At 47.0% G+C, this 19,535-nt stretch overlaps 1 protein-coding gene across 1 annotated transcript; it reads right to left on the reverse strand.

Moving 5' to 3' along the window:
* Positions 1–2,033: 2,033 nt before the first annotated feature.
* KIF19 (kinesin family member 19) lies at positions 2,034–18,890 on the reverse strand (the record flags this gene model as incomplete). Its single annotated transcript, XM_018067643.2, has 19 exons — positions 18,810–18,890; positions 16,507–16,587; positions 14,161–14,271; positions 13,164–13,251; positions 12,433–12,569; positions 12,158–12,283; positions 11,362–11,556; positions 10,418–10,570; positions 9,434–9,556; positions 8,424–8,577; positions 7,310–7,484; positions 6,758–6,947; positions 5,916–6,186; positions 5,623–5,744; positions 4,690–4,832; positions 4,121–4,226; positions 3,171–3,629; positions 2,722–2,875; positions 2,034–2,071 (listed from the first exon to the last, which is right to left on the reverse strand). Coding segments are annotated over exons 1-19 (2,907 nt in total), but the record flags the coding sequence as incomplete, so codon positions are not given.
* Between the last annotated feature and the right edge of the window lie 645 nt (positions 18,891–19,535).

Below are 19,535 nucleotides of genomic sequence, written 5' to 3' on the forward strand. Positions count from 1 at the left end.
CAAAGGGGGCGAGGGGTCGTGGAGCGTCTCTCTGGGAGCTGGGTTTGTTCAGCCTTCTGGTCCTTCGAGTCCTTGCGGGTTGTGGAGGGAGGCGTAGTTCCGGGCTTGGCTCAGGAACTGCTGGCACAGGTTTATCTTACACACAGTCTGTTTATTTTATCTGTGTGCTCTTTTTTTTCTTTATATCTTTGTTTATCCAGAAGAATCAGCCCTGGGAACAAGTGTTCCTGACCTAGTTCACCATCACACTTCTGCTTCCTCTTTCATAAGGAAAATGGGCTGCTTGCTGGACCTGCTCACACACCTGCATTGCATCCCCACCTCAGGGGTTTAAGACATTAATAAATGCAAGTAATTAAGCTTCCTCATCCCTGGGGTGAACTATCCCTCATCTTCCCCACAGCAAAGCAAGGCTCATGGAGGAATAGGGAGCGTGCACAATGTCGCCCAGTCAGAAAGAGCATGTAGGAAGTTCTTTGCAAGTGCTACAGCTGTAAAAAAAGGCTCTTCCTCCACTTGAGAAAAAGCACAAACCTACCTGAGATTGTCACCTTCGACACTTATAGGAGGGAAGACACTCCTGTATGGAGCACAGAGTCACCATTCAGTGCAATGACCAGAACCATTTTATTTGCATTATATTTAATAAGTCCCTTATGGAATAGGCTGCTGCCTGGAGACTTTTGTTCCAAAAAGAAAACCACATTCCCACAGTTTACCTCCAGGCTAGTAGCTGTTATCAGGGTCTTCACTTATCACCACACTGCCTCTCTGGCTGCAGCCAGGTCTGAAATGCTCTGCAGATACAGGAGAGCTTAGAGCAATCTCACAGCCAAACATCTGCTCACCCAAACAGCACTCCAGGCGTGCATCACACCTCCCAACTTCACAGCAACACACAGGGACAGCAGGGAAGAATGGGCAAACTATTCCTCAGGCATTTACATTTGTTTTTAATAGTTAGGGAGCCTTTGGGATGCAGGGGTGGCATCCATAGCTTTGCCCTGGGAAAAAAAAGGCAACTTGGTCTCAATGCTGATATCTTCTGGGAGGCAAACAGTGCTGGGAAAAAGAGCCTCTCTTGGGCTCTCTTAACACCCTACTTGTCTTAAACTCAAGCTAACAGCTAGAGCACACAGTACAGAGGACAGACTTGAAGTAGGGATAGAGAAAAAGTATTCTACAGCATATACAGCATATAAGGTTCTTCTCCTCCCTGCTCACCTCCACTCTGCTTTTCAGCATCGCGACACAGAAGCCAAAATACATTTTAAGGCACATTTCTCCTGCATCCACTTCCTTGACTTCCAGCAGTCTTGAAATTGCAATCCCTTGGGGCCACAAAGAGTTCCTGCTCCCTGGGTGACTTGTATTTAGTCTTGGGCTGGCTCCCCAGGCGGGCGACTGGCTGCGGCTTTTGCCGCCTGCTGGCACCATCTGCAGGCCCTGCAAGCGAGGGAAGATGAAGAACTTAGTCAAGTTTCTCATACTTCAATTTGAGTCTCATTTCCAGTTGAAATGGGGAAGAGACAGATTGCCACAGGCTGTGGAGGGCCGAGTTTGGCAAAGGCACTGGGATCTGCACATTGCTGCCTGAAGAAGATCCCAAGGTGACACCTTGGAAGCAGTTATGTTGACATGTGGCTAGCTGAGATTAAATTTTGTCTTTTACATATGGATTAGACTGGGATTATTAGCACCTCTGAAAATGTTATTTTCTCTTCCTAGGAGGCTATTTTTGGCTAAAAGGGAGATGTTCCTTCTGGAACATTGCCCGTGTCATCTGTTGCAAAGAAAAAAGGCTTAAAACTTGGCCACAAAACCTCTGCTCATGTGACTGCTTTCCCAACTGGACCATTTGTGTTGCATTTACAGCTCTTTTGGTTCAGATTGCAACAGAGCAAGTGCTGAAGAGTATCACAGTGCCTCCTGAGCCAGCCAACCTGGTATTTTATGCACTCACCCTTGACTTGTTTCTGGAGGTCTTGTCCTTTGACATGATCAGCATTGCTGTGCTGGGTGGCACTTGCAGGAGCATTGCCTTTTGGCAGCACCTCGAGTGGAGTCCCCTCTGTCGAAGGCAGGGAGAGCTTTGTTATAAACAGTACGAGCAGAGCAGAGTTTAAAAGCATTTTGCAATGTATGAGTTGCTAATAGCTAGCCAAAATAAATTATAGCCTTGTAAATCAAAAGTTAACCATTTTTTTAGAAAAAAAAAAAGTTAGAAAAACTAAGGAGAATCAGTTACACCCCTTGCCAGAATGGGGAAAGATTCTGGCAATGTTTCAATAGGATTTGGGTGTCCAGTTCTCCTAAACTCATCCTGGCCTTGTGTACCTGCACAAGGCAAAACAACTGAAGCTGACAGATGGTCAGCCCAGCTTGTCATGTCTTGGTATCCTTGCTGAGGTTTGGATGTGAAACACAGACTGAACTGAGATCAATCACTTGTTGCACATAAACACAACTGAACAGTAATTCTTCCCCATAGGTTACAGGCATAGCTGAGGCAGTGGCCTACAAAGGATGTGCTTTCTTACCCATCAAAAATCTACTTAGACGATATAAAAAACAATCAGATCAGCTTGCTAATTGTTCTGATCATTAGCGTTTACTTTGGCTTATTTCTCACATGACAATCCATCTTCAACAGAGCTGGTGCAGGATGTCACCATCTGTCAGAGCTGATGTCGGGCACAGACAAATCTCTCTGGCCCCTACCTGACTGGTGGCTGGCAGGAGCCCTGACCTTTGTGGCAATGGATACACTTCTCACAGCTTTTGACTGATGGAAGAGGCTGGCTTGGCGCAGGTGGTTCTCACAACCTGTGTCTGTGTTGGGGCCTGAGGGAGTCCAGGGCTTAGCATTTGAGATCTGAAAGACACCAAGTGGAGTTAACCTCAGTGGTGGTGTCTCTGACCTCTGACTGTTGCCACATTGTACCAAAAAGATTCCTTTCCCACCTGACCGGCTTAGCTTGCTCTTTAGGCAGGAGGTCAAGGGTAAAGATATTTAGAAGAAGAATAAAGATATTTAACTTATTTCCCCATGCAGTTTGTACTACATTTCTCTTCCTGTATTTAAAAACCACCCTACCTTCACTGAGTCTATGCCTCCTGCTCAACCCATCCCCTTCAGAAAGAAACACAAAGGGAGTTTATGTTCCTACCCTGTGGAAGTTCGGTTCAAGAGAGCGAGATCTTTTCTTTCTGGCTGTCCTCCCAGCAGACACCTCCTGGTCTCTCCTGCTCCTCAGCTCTCCCCTGGCTGGGGAGCACAGCTGGCTCCCAGCTGTGGGCTCCAACAGCAACCCTCCAATACATGCCCTGTCTCTTGTCTGACAGTCTGGGGTAGAACTGGCCTTTGGATACTTCAGCTCAAGCACATCCTCCCCAGAGGTGTGGACTGGGGTGGCTTTGCTTCCAGGGTCTCTGTGCTGGGCTCTGGAGCGGCGACTGGCTGCAATGAGGGAGATGCTTTTGGTGCTGGTGGCAATTTCCTCCAAGGTCTCTGGACTCCACAGAACAGCAGCAATGTCTGCAGGTGACTTTTTCCCATGGAAGCCTAGAGAGGTGGGGGAGTGCAGCCTGGGAGTCGACTTCCCTGCAGCAACATCTGTTGGTTTCTGCTAAAAATCAAAGCAATTGCAGCGTAATTTGCTTTTCATTCAATGCTTTTATATTTTCCCCCTTCGAAGCACTTTGAAACACTTGGAAGACATTAAATTTCACCTGAAATATTGTTACAATAACTTCTGTGCACAGAGAAACAAAAGCAAAGCTTTTTGACTGTGTATCTCCCATACACAGCCATGGCTACAGAATCAGTCAACCAGTGAGCAAGGAACTGAGGAGCTCCTAACTGTCCCTCCTCTTCCAGGGTGCTGAGTGAACTGGACACACTGGAGATGGGCGAGTCACACAGAGTGCCTAAATTGGAGAAGGCAGTTAAGCCTTGGCCTCTAAGTTAAATCCCAGGTTTTAAACCCAAGGCCAGTGCTCTAGGAGCAATTTTACCACCTTCCTCACATATTTAGCTGCTGTGTATGTTTTTGTCATCACAAGAGCAAGGTGCTTTCCACATCAAATGTACCTTGAATTCAGTTCCTGCTATACTGACCTGCTGAGCTGGGCTTTTTGGCAAACCAGAGAAAGTTGGGCTGATGTGGGTGTCCAGAGACCCCTCCTTCCTACAGGGTGTTGTTTTAGCTGATCTGTAGCTGCCACTGTGAACAGAATATGCCAGCAGGTTATGAGATGAAAGCACAGGCCCCTTATCAACAGGGAGAGATGCAGCATGTTTAGCTGAGAGCTCTCAAGCTGTGGAGAAAGCCAGAAACCTGGCAAACATGATAATAATGAACACAGCAAGGAATACTTCAAGATTCATGAAGGAGAGATATTTTGTCCCTTGATCCTCACAAACTTTGCTACTTTATTTGATTTAAATGCTTGCCCACCAACAGAAGCAAATTGAAACTTGTCCCATAGCCTCTCTCTGCAGAGAAGGCTCCTGCTAAAACATGGAGCTGCTTTGCAAGAACAATGTACCAGGAAAGTCTCTTCTGGCAGATTCCAGTTTCTAGAGGTCCTTCCAGTTTGATATCTCCCAGCTTTGTGGACTTAGCTGGGAGCTACCAGGTCTCTGTGCCCTAGAGAATAAGTCTAATAGAGAAAGACTCACATTACCTGTCTGAGTCAAGGGTGATAGAGGGAATGTCAAACTTCACCCCCCAGGGAATATCCTTCATGTTCCCAGGCAGACCTTTTCTGATCTCATCTTTATTGGGATCCAGATGCTGACTTACATCCAGAGAAGGGCTTTTGTGGGGCTGCAGGAAGAGGGAAGAATGAGACCCTCAGCAGATTTTTCCTCACTGTAAAGCCCCTTCTGCAGCCCAGGCTCTCAGCCTGCATCACAAAGACACCCTTGATACCCCACGTGCTTCTGCATAGTTCCAGCCACCTGCTATTTGCTCCCCTCCTGTAGAGGGGCACTCAGAGTAGTTTAATTTCTCATATAACAACATGACTAACATTAAGTTTATTATTCAAGGTGAAACCCAACCCCTTGCCCTGTTCATTCTAGACAATCATAATAAACAGGAGACGCTGGTGCTTGGACTCCCTGCTGAAGGCTGGCAATTTCCTGGCAGCCCCTTACTGTCTCAAAACACTGTTTTCCAAAGAAAAAGGGGCCAGCAGCATCTTTCCATTCTGTCAGGAAAGATCTGAAGACCTCAATAACAACTGTGCCATGAGCAAGTAGATGTCTCTGGGTAAGAGTCTCCTTCAGCAGTCCCTTGGAGCGCTGCATGTTTGGCCATCTAACCTTTGCTTTTCTCTTTGCAACCAAACCAGTTCTCTCTCAAATCTGACACAACAGAAGCTGGGTCATTCACAGCACTGCCTGGGTGCTTCTGTGCTGCTAAAAGCCTTAATTCTCTGAGGTAAGGGGAAGGAGGGAAGGAGAGTAGAACTCCACAGGCAACATGTTCACAAAACAGTGTGCAGCTTCTGACTGGCACCAGGACCCAGCCAGGTTTTGTGTGTGAATCCATGGCCATGACAACATCATGGGACAGTGTGAATTCTCCAGCACAACAGGCTGCTCTGCCTTACCCTGAGCATGCTGGACATCACTGAGTGTAGCAGCAGCAGGCGGTTCAGCACCCCCTCCTCCAGCTCAGAGAGGTGCAGGTGGTGTAACCTCTCCAGTGTCTCTGGGACAGGAATGTTCTGGGCTGGAGCAGAGATATGGAGGAAGACTTAAAAATAACTCCTAGAGAAACAACTGAGAACTGTGAAGTCATGACACCCAAGACCATGTTTTCTGGATGGATTGTTCTCCAGTTTGCCATCAGAAAACAAAGCTTGGAGATAAGGACAAAGCAAGAGAAAAGGTGCTGCTTTACCTTTTATCAGCATATGTTGCTGCTGAATAATTTCTTCACAGAGTAACAAGTGCTGCTGCAGTTGCTGGATCACAAAATCCTTCTGGCACAATAGATTCTCCCTGTACAGTGTATTTGCCTGCAGCTCTGTGTTGCCAAGCTGAAGCTCATGGGCTCTGCAGAGAAGCCTGAGCACCTCCTGCTGATCCTCACTAGTGATTTGTCTGGGGAAAAACTCCTCCATCTGGGAAGCTTTTTCCTTGGCATTTGCTAAGTGCTGCTCCAGCTCTGTCTGAAAAAGACAGATAGGGGTTTGCCAAGGCAGCTCAGCTTCTTGGGGCAACAAAGGCATTTGAGCAAATCTTTGCTGTGTCCTTCATGCTGAGATTGAAGCAATATCTACAAGAAGTATTTTGTATTTTGTTTGTTCTACTACCAGCCACCATATTTCAGTCATGGCAGATATGTACAGATGCACAGTCCTCGCCTAGAGGAACTCAAATGTTAATGGGAACTACCCAAAAAAACAATGACTAAAAGCAATTACCAAAAAATTGAACAACCAGTGAGTGACAAACCCTCAAAATGGAAAGGATTAGCTCACTTATAGGTAATACAAGCCCAGTGGGTGCTTTTCCCTCATCCTAAAAACCACAAGGACACAGGGATGATGCAAAGATCAATCTTTCCATGCTGCTTCCTTCAGCACCCCAAATCATTTAGGAGTCCAGCTGCCCCACTGCTTCTGTGGTGCGAGCCCAAATCCACATGAACCTCTGAGTTATGCTGCTGCCATCCTGCCCTCAAGCACCCACCAGGCAGGGGGCAGACCAGAAATCCTAAGGGCACCTTCACCTCCTCACCTTCAGGGCCGCTGTCTTGCGCTGTTCTGCCAGCAGCAGGTTGATCTCTTCTCTTGCCACTGTAACTTCATGAGGTTCAGGTGAATTCATGACATCCACTTCCCTGTCTTCCTCCTCCACTATTTCTCCTTTCTCCTCCTTTGCTGGCATGTCATCCTTACATGCAACCTGAGCCTTCTCTCGTTCCCAGCTGCCAGCCAGAAAAAGAAAGGAACTTCTGGGACATAGTGACATAGCTCTAGTGGTGCATAGCCCTTCATTGTGTCTGTCCAGCTTGTTCTTCCATGGCAGAAATAAGTGGTCCAGGCTGCTTTGGAGCTGGACAAACCACTCAGAAGAGCACAGTTAGCTTCCCCCCCTTTGGAAATTTGTAAGACAGGCCTCCTATGTGTTCTTTCCATGAGAAGGACAGTGCTTTTCCCCACTTTTAGTCTTGAGCCTAAACTCGATGCGATATGTGCTGGTTGCCTTATGGAGCTACACCTACTCACTTCCCATGGCGAGTTTGGAGGTCCCTGAATACATTGTGCTGGAAGCTAAGGAGGCACTCACTCAGCAATTGTTAGGAGGTGCCTGCAGGTATCCACGTGCAGCTCAATGTTGGTGTTTTCCAGCTCCATCAGGCTGTGACGCATCTCCATCTGCTCCCTGAAAGCCCCGATCAGCTGCGCCCGCAAGGTGCTCATAGCTTGGCTGCTGGGTGCCTCAGAGCCCTGCTGCCCCTCTGCTGCAGGAAAAGACATTTCTGAGCTGACATTAGGTCAGGTGAAATTCTGTGAAATCCCCCCAAAAACTACTCTGGGACCAAGCCACATGTTAAAAGACATTCATTTACAGGACTCTGCCTCATTCTGCAGTCTTGTCAAGTTCAGCACGTGCTGAAGAAATCTGGTATAGCTTTATATTATTAGCAATAAATAGGGCTCATTGCCATGCTTTTGTGAATATTAAGAGGATACTGCATTGCAGGGACATCTCTTCTGCCTTTACACCCACCAAAACCAAAAAGGTTTTCTGTGCTTGTTATCTAGAAATGACCTTGGGTACTGGTAGCAGAGGCCTATTATATCTCATGTCTAGTCTGTCAGCGAACTTGACTATTTTTATTTCATTTCTTGCCAGGTTCACTGACAAAAGGAACAATCCCTAGGGCAGAACAATCAGTGTTTTAAAATCTTCGCCCTGCCTGTCTCTCTGTTTTTTTCTTTCTTTAATTACAAGCAACGAACCATAGAGCAGAGCTCGGTGTCCTGACACAGCCTCAGAGCCCACGATGACGCAGGCTACAACAACTCAGTCACCTCTCTGTGACAGACAGGACTTCCCCCAGCAAATGCCACCATTTGATGTCAAATCTCTTTTCAAGGGCGGGTTTGTGAAATGTAACACATTTTAACATTGATGGAGATGCTGAGAAGGGTGATATCCAGAGTCACACAGTACATCAGAGAGAGGCTCCTGCAGGAAAACAACCTCAGCTCCTCCCCCTGCCTCCACTGCCCATCAGACTGTGTTTTCCACTTTGCTTCTCTACAAGCATTGCTGAGCTTCCCCAAGTTGTGTCTGCACGGAGACCCACCAGGCACTGCCACAACCCACCCACACAGCTCCTCTCCTGCTCTCATCCTCCCAGACACCCCAGAACCATTCCAGCTCCTGGCTCTACCTTGCAGAACCCCGAGGCTGGGGCCAGCTGCACTTTTCTCCTTCTCCTGGTCCTCGACCCTTGCCTTCAGACGCTCAATCTCCCTGTGGAGCTCTGCGATGATGCCGGTGTACTGGTCCATGTGGTAGGAGATATTCTGCAGGTTACACTTCACCTGGGGAGTCAGAATAGGTGAGTGTTGGTCCCAAGATTGATACAAGAGCTGCAAACAAACCCAGGCTTTCAGTTGGAGGGCACTGAATCTTGTGACGGGAAAGGATTTTCCCTCGTGAGTGGGGAGATTAAGTTAGTGGTTTTCCCTAATCCTTGGAAATTCCCAAAATATGACAGAGAAAAGCCAGGGAGCCTGTGTCCACAGGCTAAACACACAGATCCAGAAGGAAAGAAAACCTTGTTGTAGATCACTGTTCATCTTCCTTCACCCCATGAACCTCTCCATTTTATTCTTCACTGCTATAGGCCTTTAGTTCCTCTTCCAAGCCCAGCATCTGCACTGGGACGTTCCCAATACACTGTCATCATCTTCCATCCATCATTCCTCGTGGTGTGCACCCAGATCCATACCAGGCACATCGTCCTCTCCCTTTCCATTATTCTGCTCCCTTCTTTTCACCTTCAGATTCCTCTTCTCATTCACAACCCAAACAATTTGCTTTCCACTGTTCCCTTCATCTGTATTTCTTCTCTCACTCACACTGAGCCCCTACACCAACCTGCACTGCCCCCTCCTGAAGTGTGTTCTCCCCTCACCCACCACATCTTCTATTTCCACTTGAAAGCTTTTAGTCATAGAGTCATGGAATGGTTTGGGTTGGAAGGGACTTTAAAGATCATCTCTAAGGCAGGGACACATTCCACTATCCCAGGTTGCTCCAAGCCCTGTTCAACCTGGTCTTGAACAATTCCAGGGATGGGGCAAGCACGGCTTCCCTGGGCAACCCGTGCCAGGGCCTCACCACCCTCACTGAACCGCTAAGCCCAAACTCCTTGGGACTGGTTTGCTCTGGTACCTGTGTCTTGATGTTTTTTGCTCGGTAGGCATAGATCAGGGTCATTCGAGATTCTTCAAAGGAGGAACTGGCTGGGCTGATGTGTGCAATCATAACGGTCCTGCTGTTGCCCCCTAAGGAATCCTGGAGGGATGCAATGTTGGTGTGGTTAGCAGGGATGTGACAGGGTTCTGCTGCTCAGGGGTAACCACTGTGTCTGGGTACCCCTGCAGTTCATTGAGATTCTGATGGAGAATCCCAATTAAGAGTGAAGGAAGTGCTGGTAAAAAACCATTCATTAGGCCCTCTCACTACCAACAGCAAAATCAATAAGTAATTAACTTGCTACAAAAGAAGAATTTTTGCAAGAGAATTGCAATTTCCACAAATGCACTGGCAGCTTCTGAATTCCACTCACAACAGGAGCCTTGAGTTTCTCTCCATCTCTCCTCCTCCCCACTATCCTCTAGAAAACACATCTGTCATGCAGCAGCAGCGATAGCTCAGCACCAAGGCTTGAGGGGAGGTTCATAAATGAGGTTGTAAAGGATCCATAAAATAACCAGCATGGCAAAGAGTGTGTCTGCAGCCTTTCTGATTTCCTAAGGGAGAGACAACTTGTGACAGCACACAGTCACTCTCAGTCTTCCTTCCTCGTGGCCCAACAAATTTATTGGCCAATTTCAGCCAAATCTTATAGAAAGGATAAAACAGATAAAGGCAGTAAGTTAATTTAAGAAATCCCTGGTCACTTGTAAGCTTTGAGATGTACAACCCAAATCTTTAGGATTGCTTTAACCCTATAGAAGGTCCTTCCTTAATCACAGAGATCACATGTAACAGGCACAGCTCTGTCCAAGTCATTGCAAAGCTCACGCAAGATCCTGGAGGAGCATTCCAAGCTGGATAATGGCAACGCACAGAGATAGTCAAGGATCAGCCCTCAAGCCCTGATCTGAGCAGTGATGCCAAGCCCTGTGCTGGGTGCAGGGGGCTGTGCCCCACCTTCAGCAGGCGGGTGAGTTTGCTGTCTCGAAAGTTGACAAACTGGGCCCGGCTCCCGCCCCTCTCGCTCAAAGCGTTGATGCAGTTGCCTAAAGCCAGCAGGGAGCGGTTGATGTGGGCTCCTTCCTTCATCCTCTTGCCCCGGTTCTGAGTCTGTTGGGAGGAGAAAGTGGGAAGGGGGACAGACAGACAAACCCCATGCTTGAGAACAGTGGGGCTGCACCTCAGGAAGAGGTGCGGCATCACCAGGGCCAAGGCTCGGATATCAAAGCAATGCCTCCTGCAAAAATCAACCTGAAAGTGCTGGGTTAAACCCCACTCTGAGGCACAGAGGTGCTGATAGGAATAAGTTTCTTGGAGAATGGCCCAGGTTTGACCTCTTAGTTCTTAAAAGATAGCTATTAATTACCTTCTAAAGATTATTTCAGAAATTAAGGTGCATAACTACATCGCTCCAGAATTCCTGGTCTCAGTAAAGATACTTGGTATGTAAAATCTCTCTTCCTCAAATCACCTCTCCAAGTTCAAGCATTTCCTCCTTCCCATAGGAGCCAGCTGACTTATTTTCCACCCACCAGTATCACTCTATTCCACCAGCACCAGCTTTCTCTCCAACAGCCCAGACAATCCCTGCCTAATAAACCACAGCTTCTCTTCAGATGTGAAATTTGCTGCTGTGTTTTTTCAGACCTGAGGGAAGGCTTGAACCCCAAAGCAGATTTACGTTTTTCCAATTACTGCAGCTGGCCTAATAAAAGGTACCACCAATATCTCCACACTGAGTCATGATTTTCAGGCTGTCTCAGGTACAAACTACTCCTCTGAAGCAGCAGAGAGGCGCACAGTGCTGCTCCTCACCCCAGGGCTGAGGGCAGGCAGAGCCCGCACAGCAGACCAGGGAATGGAGCCGAGTCTCACCAAAAGCTGCCAAGCTCTGGCTGTACCTGAGCCGCTCTCTCTGACCCCGCCAAGTCGACCATGAAGAGCTTCCCAACCCGCACTTCCTCGCCAGTCTCCTTCCGTGGGCTCCTCCGTGTCACCGTCACCTGGAGCACCGCGTGCGAGCGGGAGGACGCCCCGTTGGCCGCCGTGGGCTCCTGCGTGCGCTGCTTGTTGCCTTTCAGCAGCAGCTGCATGATCTGAAGGAAGCAGAAGAGCCCGTGGACGTGCACAGCTCTGCCTGAGCCACAGCACAGCGTTCCCTCAGACTGAACCCCTCACCCAGGGCACTGGCAAACTCTGTTCTGCTCGTGCAGGCAGGGGTTTGCTGTTGATTTTCCCCAGATCTCCCCCTGTGGCTCATGGGGAGTGCGGGTGTGTTGTGTTTGGGGCTGTTTTCTGTGAGGCCTGCTTATCTCATGTCCAAGGCACATGTTTAAGTGCACATCAGTGTTGCTCAAGGGGGTTTAGTTAATTCTTCTCACTCTCCAACTGGTTGTTGACACAGGTACACAAATCAAAGCACTCCTGCCCTTCCCAGAATGCAGGGTGCACCCTGGGGAGGCAGAGCTAGCAGATGGACAGCTGGGGATTTTACCCTGGTTCCTACACCTCACTTGACTCCCTGATCAGCCCTTTTCATATAATTCATCACATTAATCCAGTCCCACCAATGTCCTGCTACTAAATGTCCTTACTCCTGAGTAAGCACAGGCAATAGCAAAGTGTCAAGAAATTTTAAAGCACTGCTGCATGAAAGCACAAACACCCTCCCTTTCTGCTCACTGCAGACTATAGTACCTCCTGAGCATTGGTAGTGGAGACTTCTGTAATTCCTGCTACCTGGATGCTGCCTCTGGAATCCTCTCTCAGGTCTAAGAACCCCGAGGATGGGTTCAGGAGGTCACGGATCACTTCGTTATAGATCTGAGGGTAAGAAATGGCAGGTTGGTTTGAGACTGGCACTGGGTCCTTAGGGTTGAGTTGATCCTGCATTTCAATGGACAGACTCAGATACCCCACTTCCCATTACAGCTGCTTCACAGAGGCTGGATCTAAGGCAGCACAGACCTCACCTCCAGGTAGGACATGGAGACTGTGTAATCCACCTCCTCAGCAGTGGCTCCAAGGCCCTTGAAGAGGTCACCAAGAGCACGGATGTAAATCCCTGGTTCACTGTCCGTGCCCAGCATCGTGTAGGTTTTTCCTGTTCCTGTTGAAGATAAAGAGGGCAGCAGCAAAGCCAGACTTCCACTTGAGAAAGTTTCCACAACAAGTGATACCTGGTTTCCTAGGGATTTCTGTGCTTTACCCCCCAATTTCCTCCAGTTACTCCAGTTTCTTATGCTGCAATGACACTGCCTGAGGAGAGATACGGTGCATGCCATCCAAAAAGAGTGGGCAGAGGCTGGGCAGATGGGCAGACAGGTAAGGTAACTGCTCACCGAGGTGTTCAGAGCAAGAGGAGAAACATATTTTCATATACTCTGTTCTGTATAAATGCTTTCTACAGCTACATGGGTTCTCCTGAGATCAGCCTCCAGCATTGCACAGATGCCCTTATTACCTCCTCCTTTTAATGGGAAGATTTGTCTCTACTGAATTCTACCTCAATTAAGTGACTTTTCAAATAAGGCAGCTTCACTGTTACTTTGGCATTTCAGTGAGGTTCACTGTTCCCAATGAGAATGGTATTTTAATGCTTCACTCTTGTCCTCATAGCAAGCACTTAATTGGCTCAATATTTCTGGCTTTCACTGTGATATTTTATTCATCTGGAGCAGTACAGCTACAGGAACTACTTTACCTGTTGGACCGTATGCAAAAATGGTTGCATTGTATCCAGAAATAACTCCTTCTATCAGGCTTTTGGTCGTGGACACATATACTTCCTCCTAATTCAGTCAAAAAAGCACAGATTTTCGGTCAGGCATAACAGTTGTCCAAATATCCTATAACTAATTGCATTCCCCATTATTTTCTCACTTTATTTTAGAAATTTCCTGGGCTTTGGAAGGATTCTCAAGCTGTTTGAATTCTGATACATCATCAAAATGAGCAGAAAAGCACAGAGGTTTATTGAATTTTCTAAAGGCAGGTAAGGTGCAGGAGCCTACTGAAAGAAATAACCTTAAATATGATTATTTTCTGAACATGAAATACTGTGTCTTTTTCTTTGTGTCTGCTGAAGAAGGGAATAAATTCTCTCCATGACCTTATCCTTTATGGAGAATTGCCAGTGGGCCTCCAAAAATGTCTTAGGTTGCATACAAGGCTGCCACTCTGAAGCTGGATGTGAAAGAGAACACAGATGACCAAACTGCTATGAGAAGCAAGGCTGTGGTGATCACAAAATGCAGGTGCTGATTAAATCCTCACAGTGTAGCTCATACCTGTCTGCAAAACATGGCTCAGTGAGGGCACCAGAGCTCCCTCCATGAGCCTGTAAAACCACAGAGGCACAGGGAAGAGCTGTGTGAGCAACAGAGCCAAAAACATGACAATGATCTCATTCCCCAGAGACCTTGGGAGACAAAGCTCTTCATCCCTGCTCAGGTCTGTTGCCCCTGGGGAGGCCAAAGCAGGAGGCAGAGGCAGACTGAACACTGCACGTGTCTCCCCCCACTTGTCTGGCAAAAGGAAAACCCTTGCAGCCCTCTCACCTTCAGCACTGTCACCTTTTATCTGGGTGACATGTGGCCTCTGGGCTGTGCAGTTCTACTCACCTGCCAAAAACATTCTTCTAAGCAGGGAAAACAATTGTAGTGTTAAGCCTTTGGATTAAAAAAAGGGAAGGTTGTTACCTGGGTTGCTGTGTGATCAAAAACCATGTCAAATACAAAGGTTTTTTCTCGGGATCTGTTGGCTCGCAGGATGTCATCTGGATCTTCACTTGGATCCATCAGGACCACCCTCTGTTACAGGACAAAGTCAGAAGACAAAACATTAGGTCTGGGTTTGGTTAACAGCCTGTGGGGATTCCTTACAGCACTATCCCTTGGCCAGGGGAATGCTGCACTGCAGCTTTGCCTGGAAAACACTTACACACACAATGCTGAGGCCGACAGACTTGGTTTTGCAAGTGATGTTGCAACTCCTGTAATTTGGAGAACTGCAAAATGCTTTGAAGGTCTGTTGAGCAGTGGAACGGTCGCTGGCATTGGGCAAGAGCAGTGGCTGCAGGGACATGACACCCAACAGGCCCCCATGCAGGCAGGGGGACACAGGACCTCTTACCTCAATTTTCAGCTACGATTCAGACAGGAATTATGAAAGAAAATAGTCAAGTTCTTCAGGAGAAACATTGCCCAAAGTCATCTGCCAAGGCCTTTTGTGCAGCAAGACTGATCGAAATATCTGCATTGCTCAGGGACAGAAACTTCATTCCATTTCTGGCTTTTATGAAGGAAAAAACAAAGGTAGGAGAGGAGCTGCAGCAGGTTACAGAACTGGTTCTGTTTCCTTTCAGTCCTTTAGGATCTATTTTAGTACATGATTATCAGAGTGTATTATTACTGTGGAGAATGGGTTTCTGCTCCACTGAGATGGCTCATAAGGAGATGCTCAAGGCTCAAGGGAAGGACAGAGAGCCCTGTGCCTCCTGCTCCAGAGCAGCTTTCACTCTCTCCCAGGTAAACAGATCATTAGAGCACAGATCAACCACTATTTGACTGACAGAATAACTGCATTGGTGCACCAGGAGAGAGACAAGTATCCAGGACAGGTGCCCGTGGAGTTCAGGAAATGTCAAAACTTGGGGTTTTCTTTTTCTTTTGCGTTTCCCGCTAAATTCCAAATCTCTAACAAGTACCTCCTTGATTTGCAAGTTTTCAATTAGCAGAATTACTTTTTTGTTGTTGCTTTTCTAAAATTCTTTAGTTTTCACTGGTCCAGTCCAGGCCTTAAAACCTGAAGCAACACAAGAATAAACTCCAAAGGGAACTCCTGGTTTGTCCTCAGCAGCAGGATTTGCCTGCAAAAGAGGGACTGACACTTAATCATGTGCACATGCAACTGTGACAGGCAAGAGCAGAGCTTGGAGAATGAGGTCATCATGTTTCCTTTAGAAGTTTAGGAGCATTTTACTAACACTTTCAGGCCTCTTTTACTGAGCTCTTGTAACATCCAAAATTTTGCTCACAGTGTGTCCATGCATCCAAGGAGCCCTTTTCCAACCTGGGGCTACTGCCTGGTCTAACCAGCAGTATTCTAAAAGCACAAATCTTCTGCTATTGTATGGAAGCATTAAAACATAACAAGCCACCAGCAGAGTCAGTTTTGAGTTAGAGTTAATAAGCAGACAGAAGCAGTTCTAAATGAGTTCAGCTGAGAGTAAAAATAGAAGGGAACATAAATGCAAATCAAAATACACCAGGAAATCTAAGTACTTCAATTGCCCAGTCAATTAATTTGCTTTCATAATTACAGTTATTTGCATTATTAAGAGAAAAGCATTCTCGTAGACAGAAGTTACTCAGACTAATGCAATGCACATTTCCTTCCCAGATTTCCATTAGAGAAAATAGATCTTGGGGGAGATGATGCAAGTCTGAATAAGCTGTATAAAAATAAAACTAATATCCTTGTGAGATTAATGGCTGCTTTAAAAATAGAAAAGAAAAAAAAAGGTATTTCACGGGTAAGGTGCTAAACAAAAATTGCATTTGTAAGATAATCCATAAAGGGGAAAGAGAGATTCATGTTCTCTTTGCTTCAGAGGGCTTCTATCATTTGACTATTGAGTGGAGACTAGATATATTACAGAATTAGTGTGTGTTCAGGAAGGGTTCAGAGATAGATCAACTGAAGCACAAAAGAAAATAATGGGATTTACATTGAAAATGAAGGTAAATAACAAGGACACAATAAAAAAATCTGTAAACAGATATAGCATGTAGAAGAGGTAAGTGGGGGCCTCCTGCAATTCCTGCCTCTGAAAAAAGGGAGCAAGAGGTGGGAAATGCAAAACTGGAAAAAAGAGGTGCCATTGCACGGGAAGCTGCGCCCCTGCTGTGTCCCAGCAAGGGCAGGGGGTTTGCAGGATTTGAAAGCAGGTGCTTGCACACGGACCAGAAGAGCCAGAGGATTGGGGTGGCCCGTGGGGTACCTGGCAGAGTCCCCAGTGCCCATGGTGGGGGTCCCCAGCTCACCTGCTCGCCCACTCTGCGGGCAGCGAGCGCGGCTCCCTCCTCCACTTCGGCCTCACTGAGGGGTCGGATGCGAAGGGCCACCTGCACACACAGCACACACGTGGCTTGGCTGGGCTGAGGCCACCCAGACAGACCTGCAGCAGGGCTCAGCTCTGAGCAGGCACCACCAGCAAGGGCTACAGCTTCTCGCTGCGTCTCTTCTGATCAAACTCAAAACCTTAAAGCTTTAAGGCCTAGAAGTTTAAGGAAGTTTATAAAGTTTAAATGAGTTCATTCTCTCGTGATTTGCACTTTTATCTTGACAAATTCTTCCTCCCTCTTCCCCCGTTTCTGCCTCTAACACAGCAAGACTCCGACTGATTGACAGAGAAGGTGGCAGAGTGAACTCAGCCGTGTCATTGCAGCTGCCAGCAGGAACCTTCGGAGGTCTGGGACCGTGGTACCAACAGTCCTAGGGCTGAGCAGGATTACAGATTCCCCTGGTGCTTCCAAAACACTGATTAAAGTTATCCATGACAAAGAAAGGGAATTGCATTTCACTAAGTACCCATTTTGTTTAATCCCAGGTAGCAATCCTTATGAGCCTGTTCAACCAGATCAGAGCAAGTTGGCCCTGATCTGTGCAGTTCCCACAGGGTTCCTCAGGAGCTGGAATTCATTGCAGGACTGATTATAAAGTAGCAATTAACTGCCAGTGCCTCGTGCCACAACTCAATCAGCCAGAAACACACTGCTTTGCTTGAAACGCAGACGATAATTTGACTCGAAGATTTAAAACACAATGGCACAACCTATTTGTCAGCATTAATAATAGACAAGAGCACATGTATTTCAGCCTGTTTAATCTACATGTGAAGTCATAGAGAAAATGTGGTGTCACAGATCAGCTGTGGGGTTAATTGGGCCCCCTGAAGCTGAGGTCCTGCTCTGGCCCTGACTCACTTTGCAGCTGTGGCACAATCCCAAACCTGTGTGCCTGGTGGAGGGTCTATCTGAAATCCCACCTAACAGCTGTCCTTGAGGTCTCAGTTAATAACAAAGATTTGAAAAATTTTATTTTCACTTTTCCATGGCTTTTTTTCCCCTTCCATAAAACACAGCAACATCCCCTTTGCAGCTCCTGCCAGGAGAGCTGATGCTTCTAAAACACTGCACAGGAACAACACCGCATCAGGAGGGTGGGTGTTATCAAAACAGATTCGTTCTACAGCCCCACCAGTCACAAGCAGCTAGTTTCTATAGGAATCAGATTTATTTCCACAATAACAAGCTATGTGTCAATCAAATGAGGGTTTCACAAACAGCTCCCAGTCTTAAGTACTGTAGTAGCCAATTTTGAGTAGCTGCAACAAAGGAACATTTCTTCACTGGGAACATCTCTGAGTACAAGGTAAGCTCCTCAGCTTTGAACAGCTTTTAATATTCACAAGAATAAGTTAATTGTTGCAGCTTCATCATCTCCCTAAACACAGCTGAGTGACACTGTTATGAGCATCTCATTCCCAAGGGCTGAACTAATCTCTTAAAAGCATTTAAAAATATTATCTGGTACACCATAATCCCAAATTCTGCAGGAGGCAGAGGGGATCGTGCAAGTCTCTCTTGAACAGCCTTAACCTTCAGAATGGTCCAGTTAATCACAGTACTTGTGAGCCCCAGCCAGTGAGGGTAAGAAAACAAACCCAAATAAGCAGCATGTGGAGCTGGGTCACACCAAGTACTAAGGCTTTTCCTGCATTAGAGAGGAATGCAAGGTATTCCACATATTATTGACTTTATTTTAAGCAATTCCAGTTTGAGCAGGGGTTTCTGTGTTTGCCCCAGTCATGTTCCAGCACACTATGAGAGCAATGCTTCAGTTTAACTGGGAGGCACAGGGTTGAAGGTTGAAACTTGGGAGAGGATTACATTTTCAAAGCATTCCTCTTACTGGGATCAACAAAGAGAGATGCAGGACTGTAATTCCAGCTGCTTTTGGCTGCTTATTGTGAATATGTCAGACCCCAAAAAGACAGGCACACTGAGGACTAACTACCATCACCACCTGCCAGGTTACCCAGCCTCACCTGCCCTACAGCACATTTTTTTTCCTCTGCAGGACACTTATACACAACTTTTGTTTTAAATCATGCCCAGTTAGCACAAGTCTGGGTTTTTCTCTGTGGTTCCTGGACCACAGAGCCCAGGAACACCAGAAGACAGCTGGAGAACACGATATGTAAGGATACTGAAGGATGCCAGGGCTGGGTACAACCCAGCTGCTCCTCCCCATCCCATTCCCTCCCCTAAGCAAGTGGACTCACCATCAGCTGCTGCTCCTTCATGGCCGAGGTGTGGGACGATCCCAGCTCCGGGCTGGGGGATTTGCCCAGGGAGGAGCACATGGAGCTGGAGCCCTTCAGGCTGCAGAGGCAGGAGACTGAACGGTTCAGAGGCAGCAGCCATCACCCCAGGGATGGAAGGAGAGGCAACACCTGTGCTCCCCCGGGTGGGAGGTGACTGCAGGCACAGGGAGAGGTGGCAGCCACAGACTGAGCCCTGGGGCAGGAATAGGCTGCAGGAAGCAGCACCTTGCACAGGAAACAGTGAAAGGGGTCAGGATCAGCAAAATGACCCCCCTAAAAGCCCACATTAAGGCCCAACTCACTGAGCAAACTTCCACTGCACTGTCACTTCACACACAGTGGCATTTCACGATTCCCACATTCAGGAAGTCAATCCCCTTCAGCATTTTTTGTGTCAGTCCATTCATCACAACCTATTAAAAAATCACAAAGACAAGATCATCTTTTGTCTTCATTATTTATTGACAGTAAATGAGCCAAAGCTCATGAAAGTTACAGTAAGGCTTTATAAAAAATATTAGAATTTAAGTAGTTAAAGCTTAGTATAGGAAGTGAACAAAATTTGTTCTGTGGTTTGCATTAAGGGCTGTAGGTAGTTAAAAGGTCATGAGAATATTTATTACAAATTCAAAACAAAGACTGTGAGAGTGAAGACTAGCCCAGGATTATATGAATTGGTCCAGT

The sequence above is a fragment of the Manacus vitellinus genome, unplaced genomic scaffold, assembly GCF_001715985.3.
Source record: "Manacus vitellinus isolate BGI_N305 unplaced genomic scaffold, ASM171598v3 scaffold_12_pilon, whole genome shotgun sequence".
NCBI lineage: Eukaryota > Metazoa > Chordata > Aves > Passeriformes > Pipridae > Manacus > Manacus vitellinus.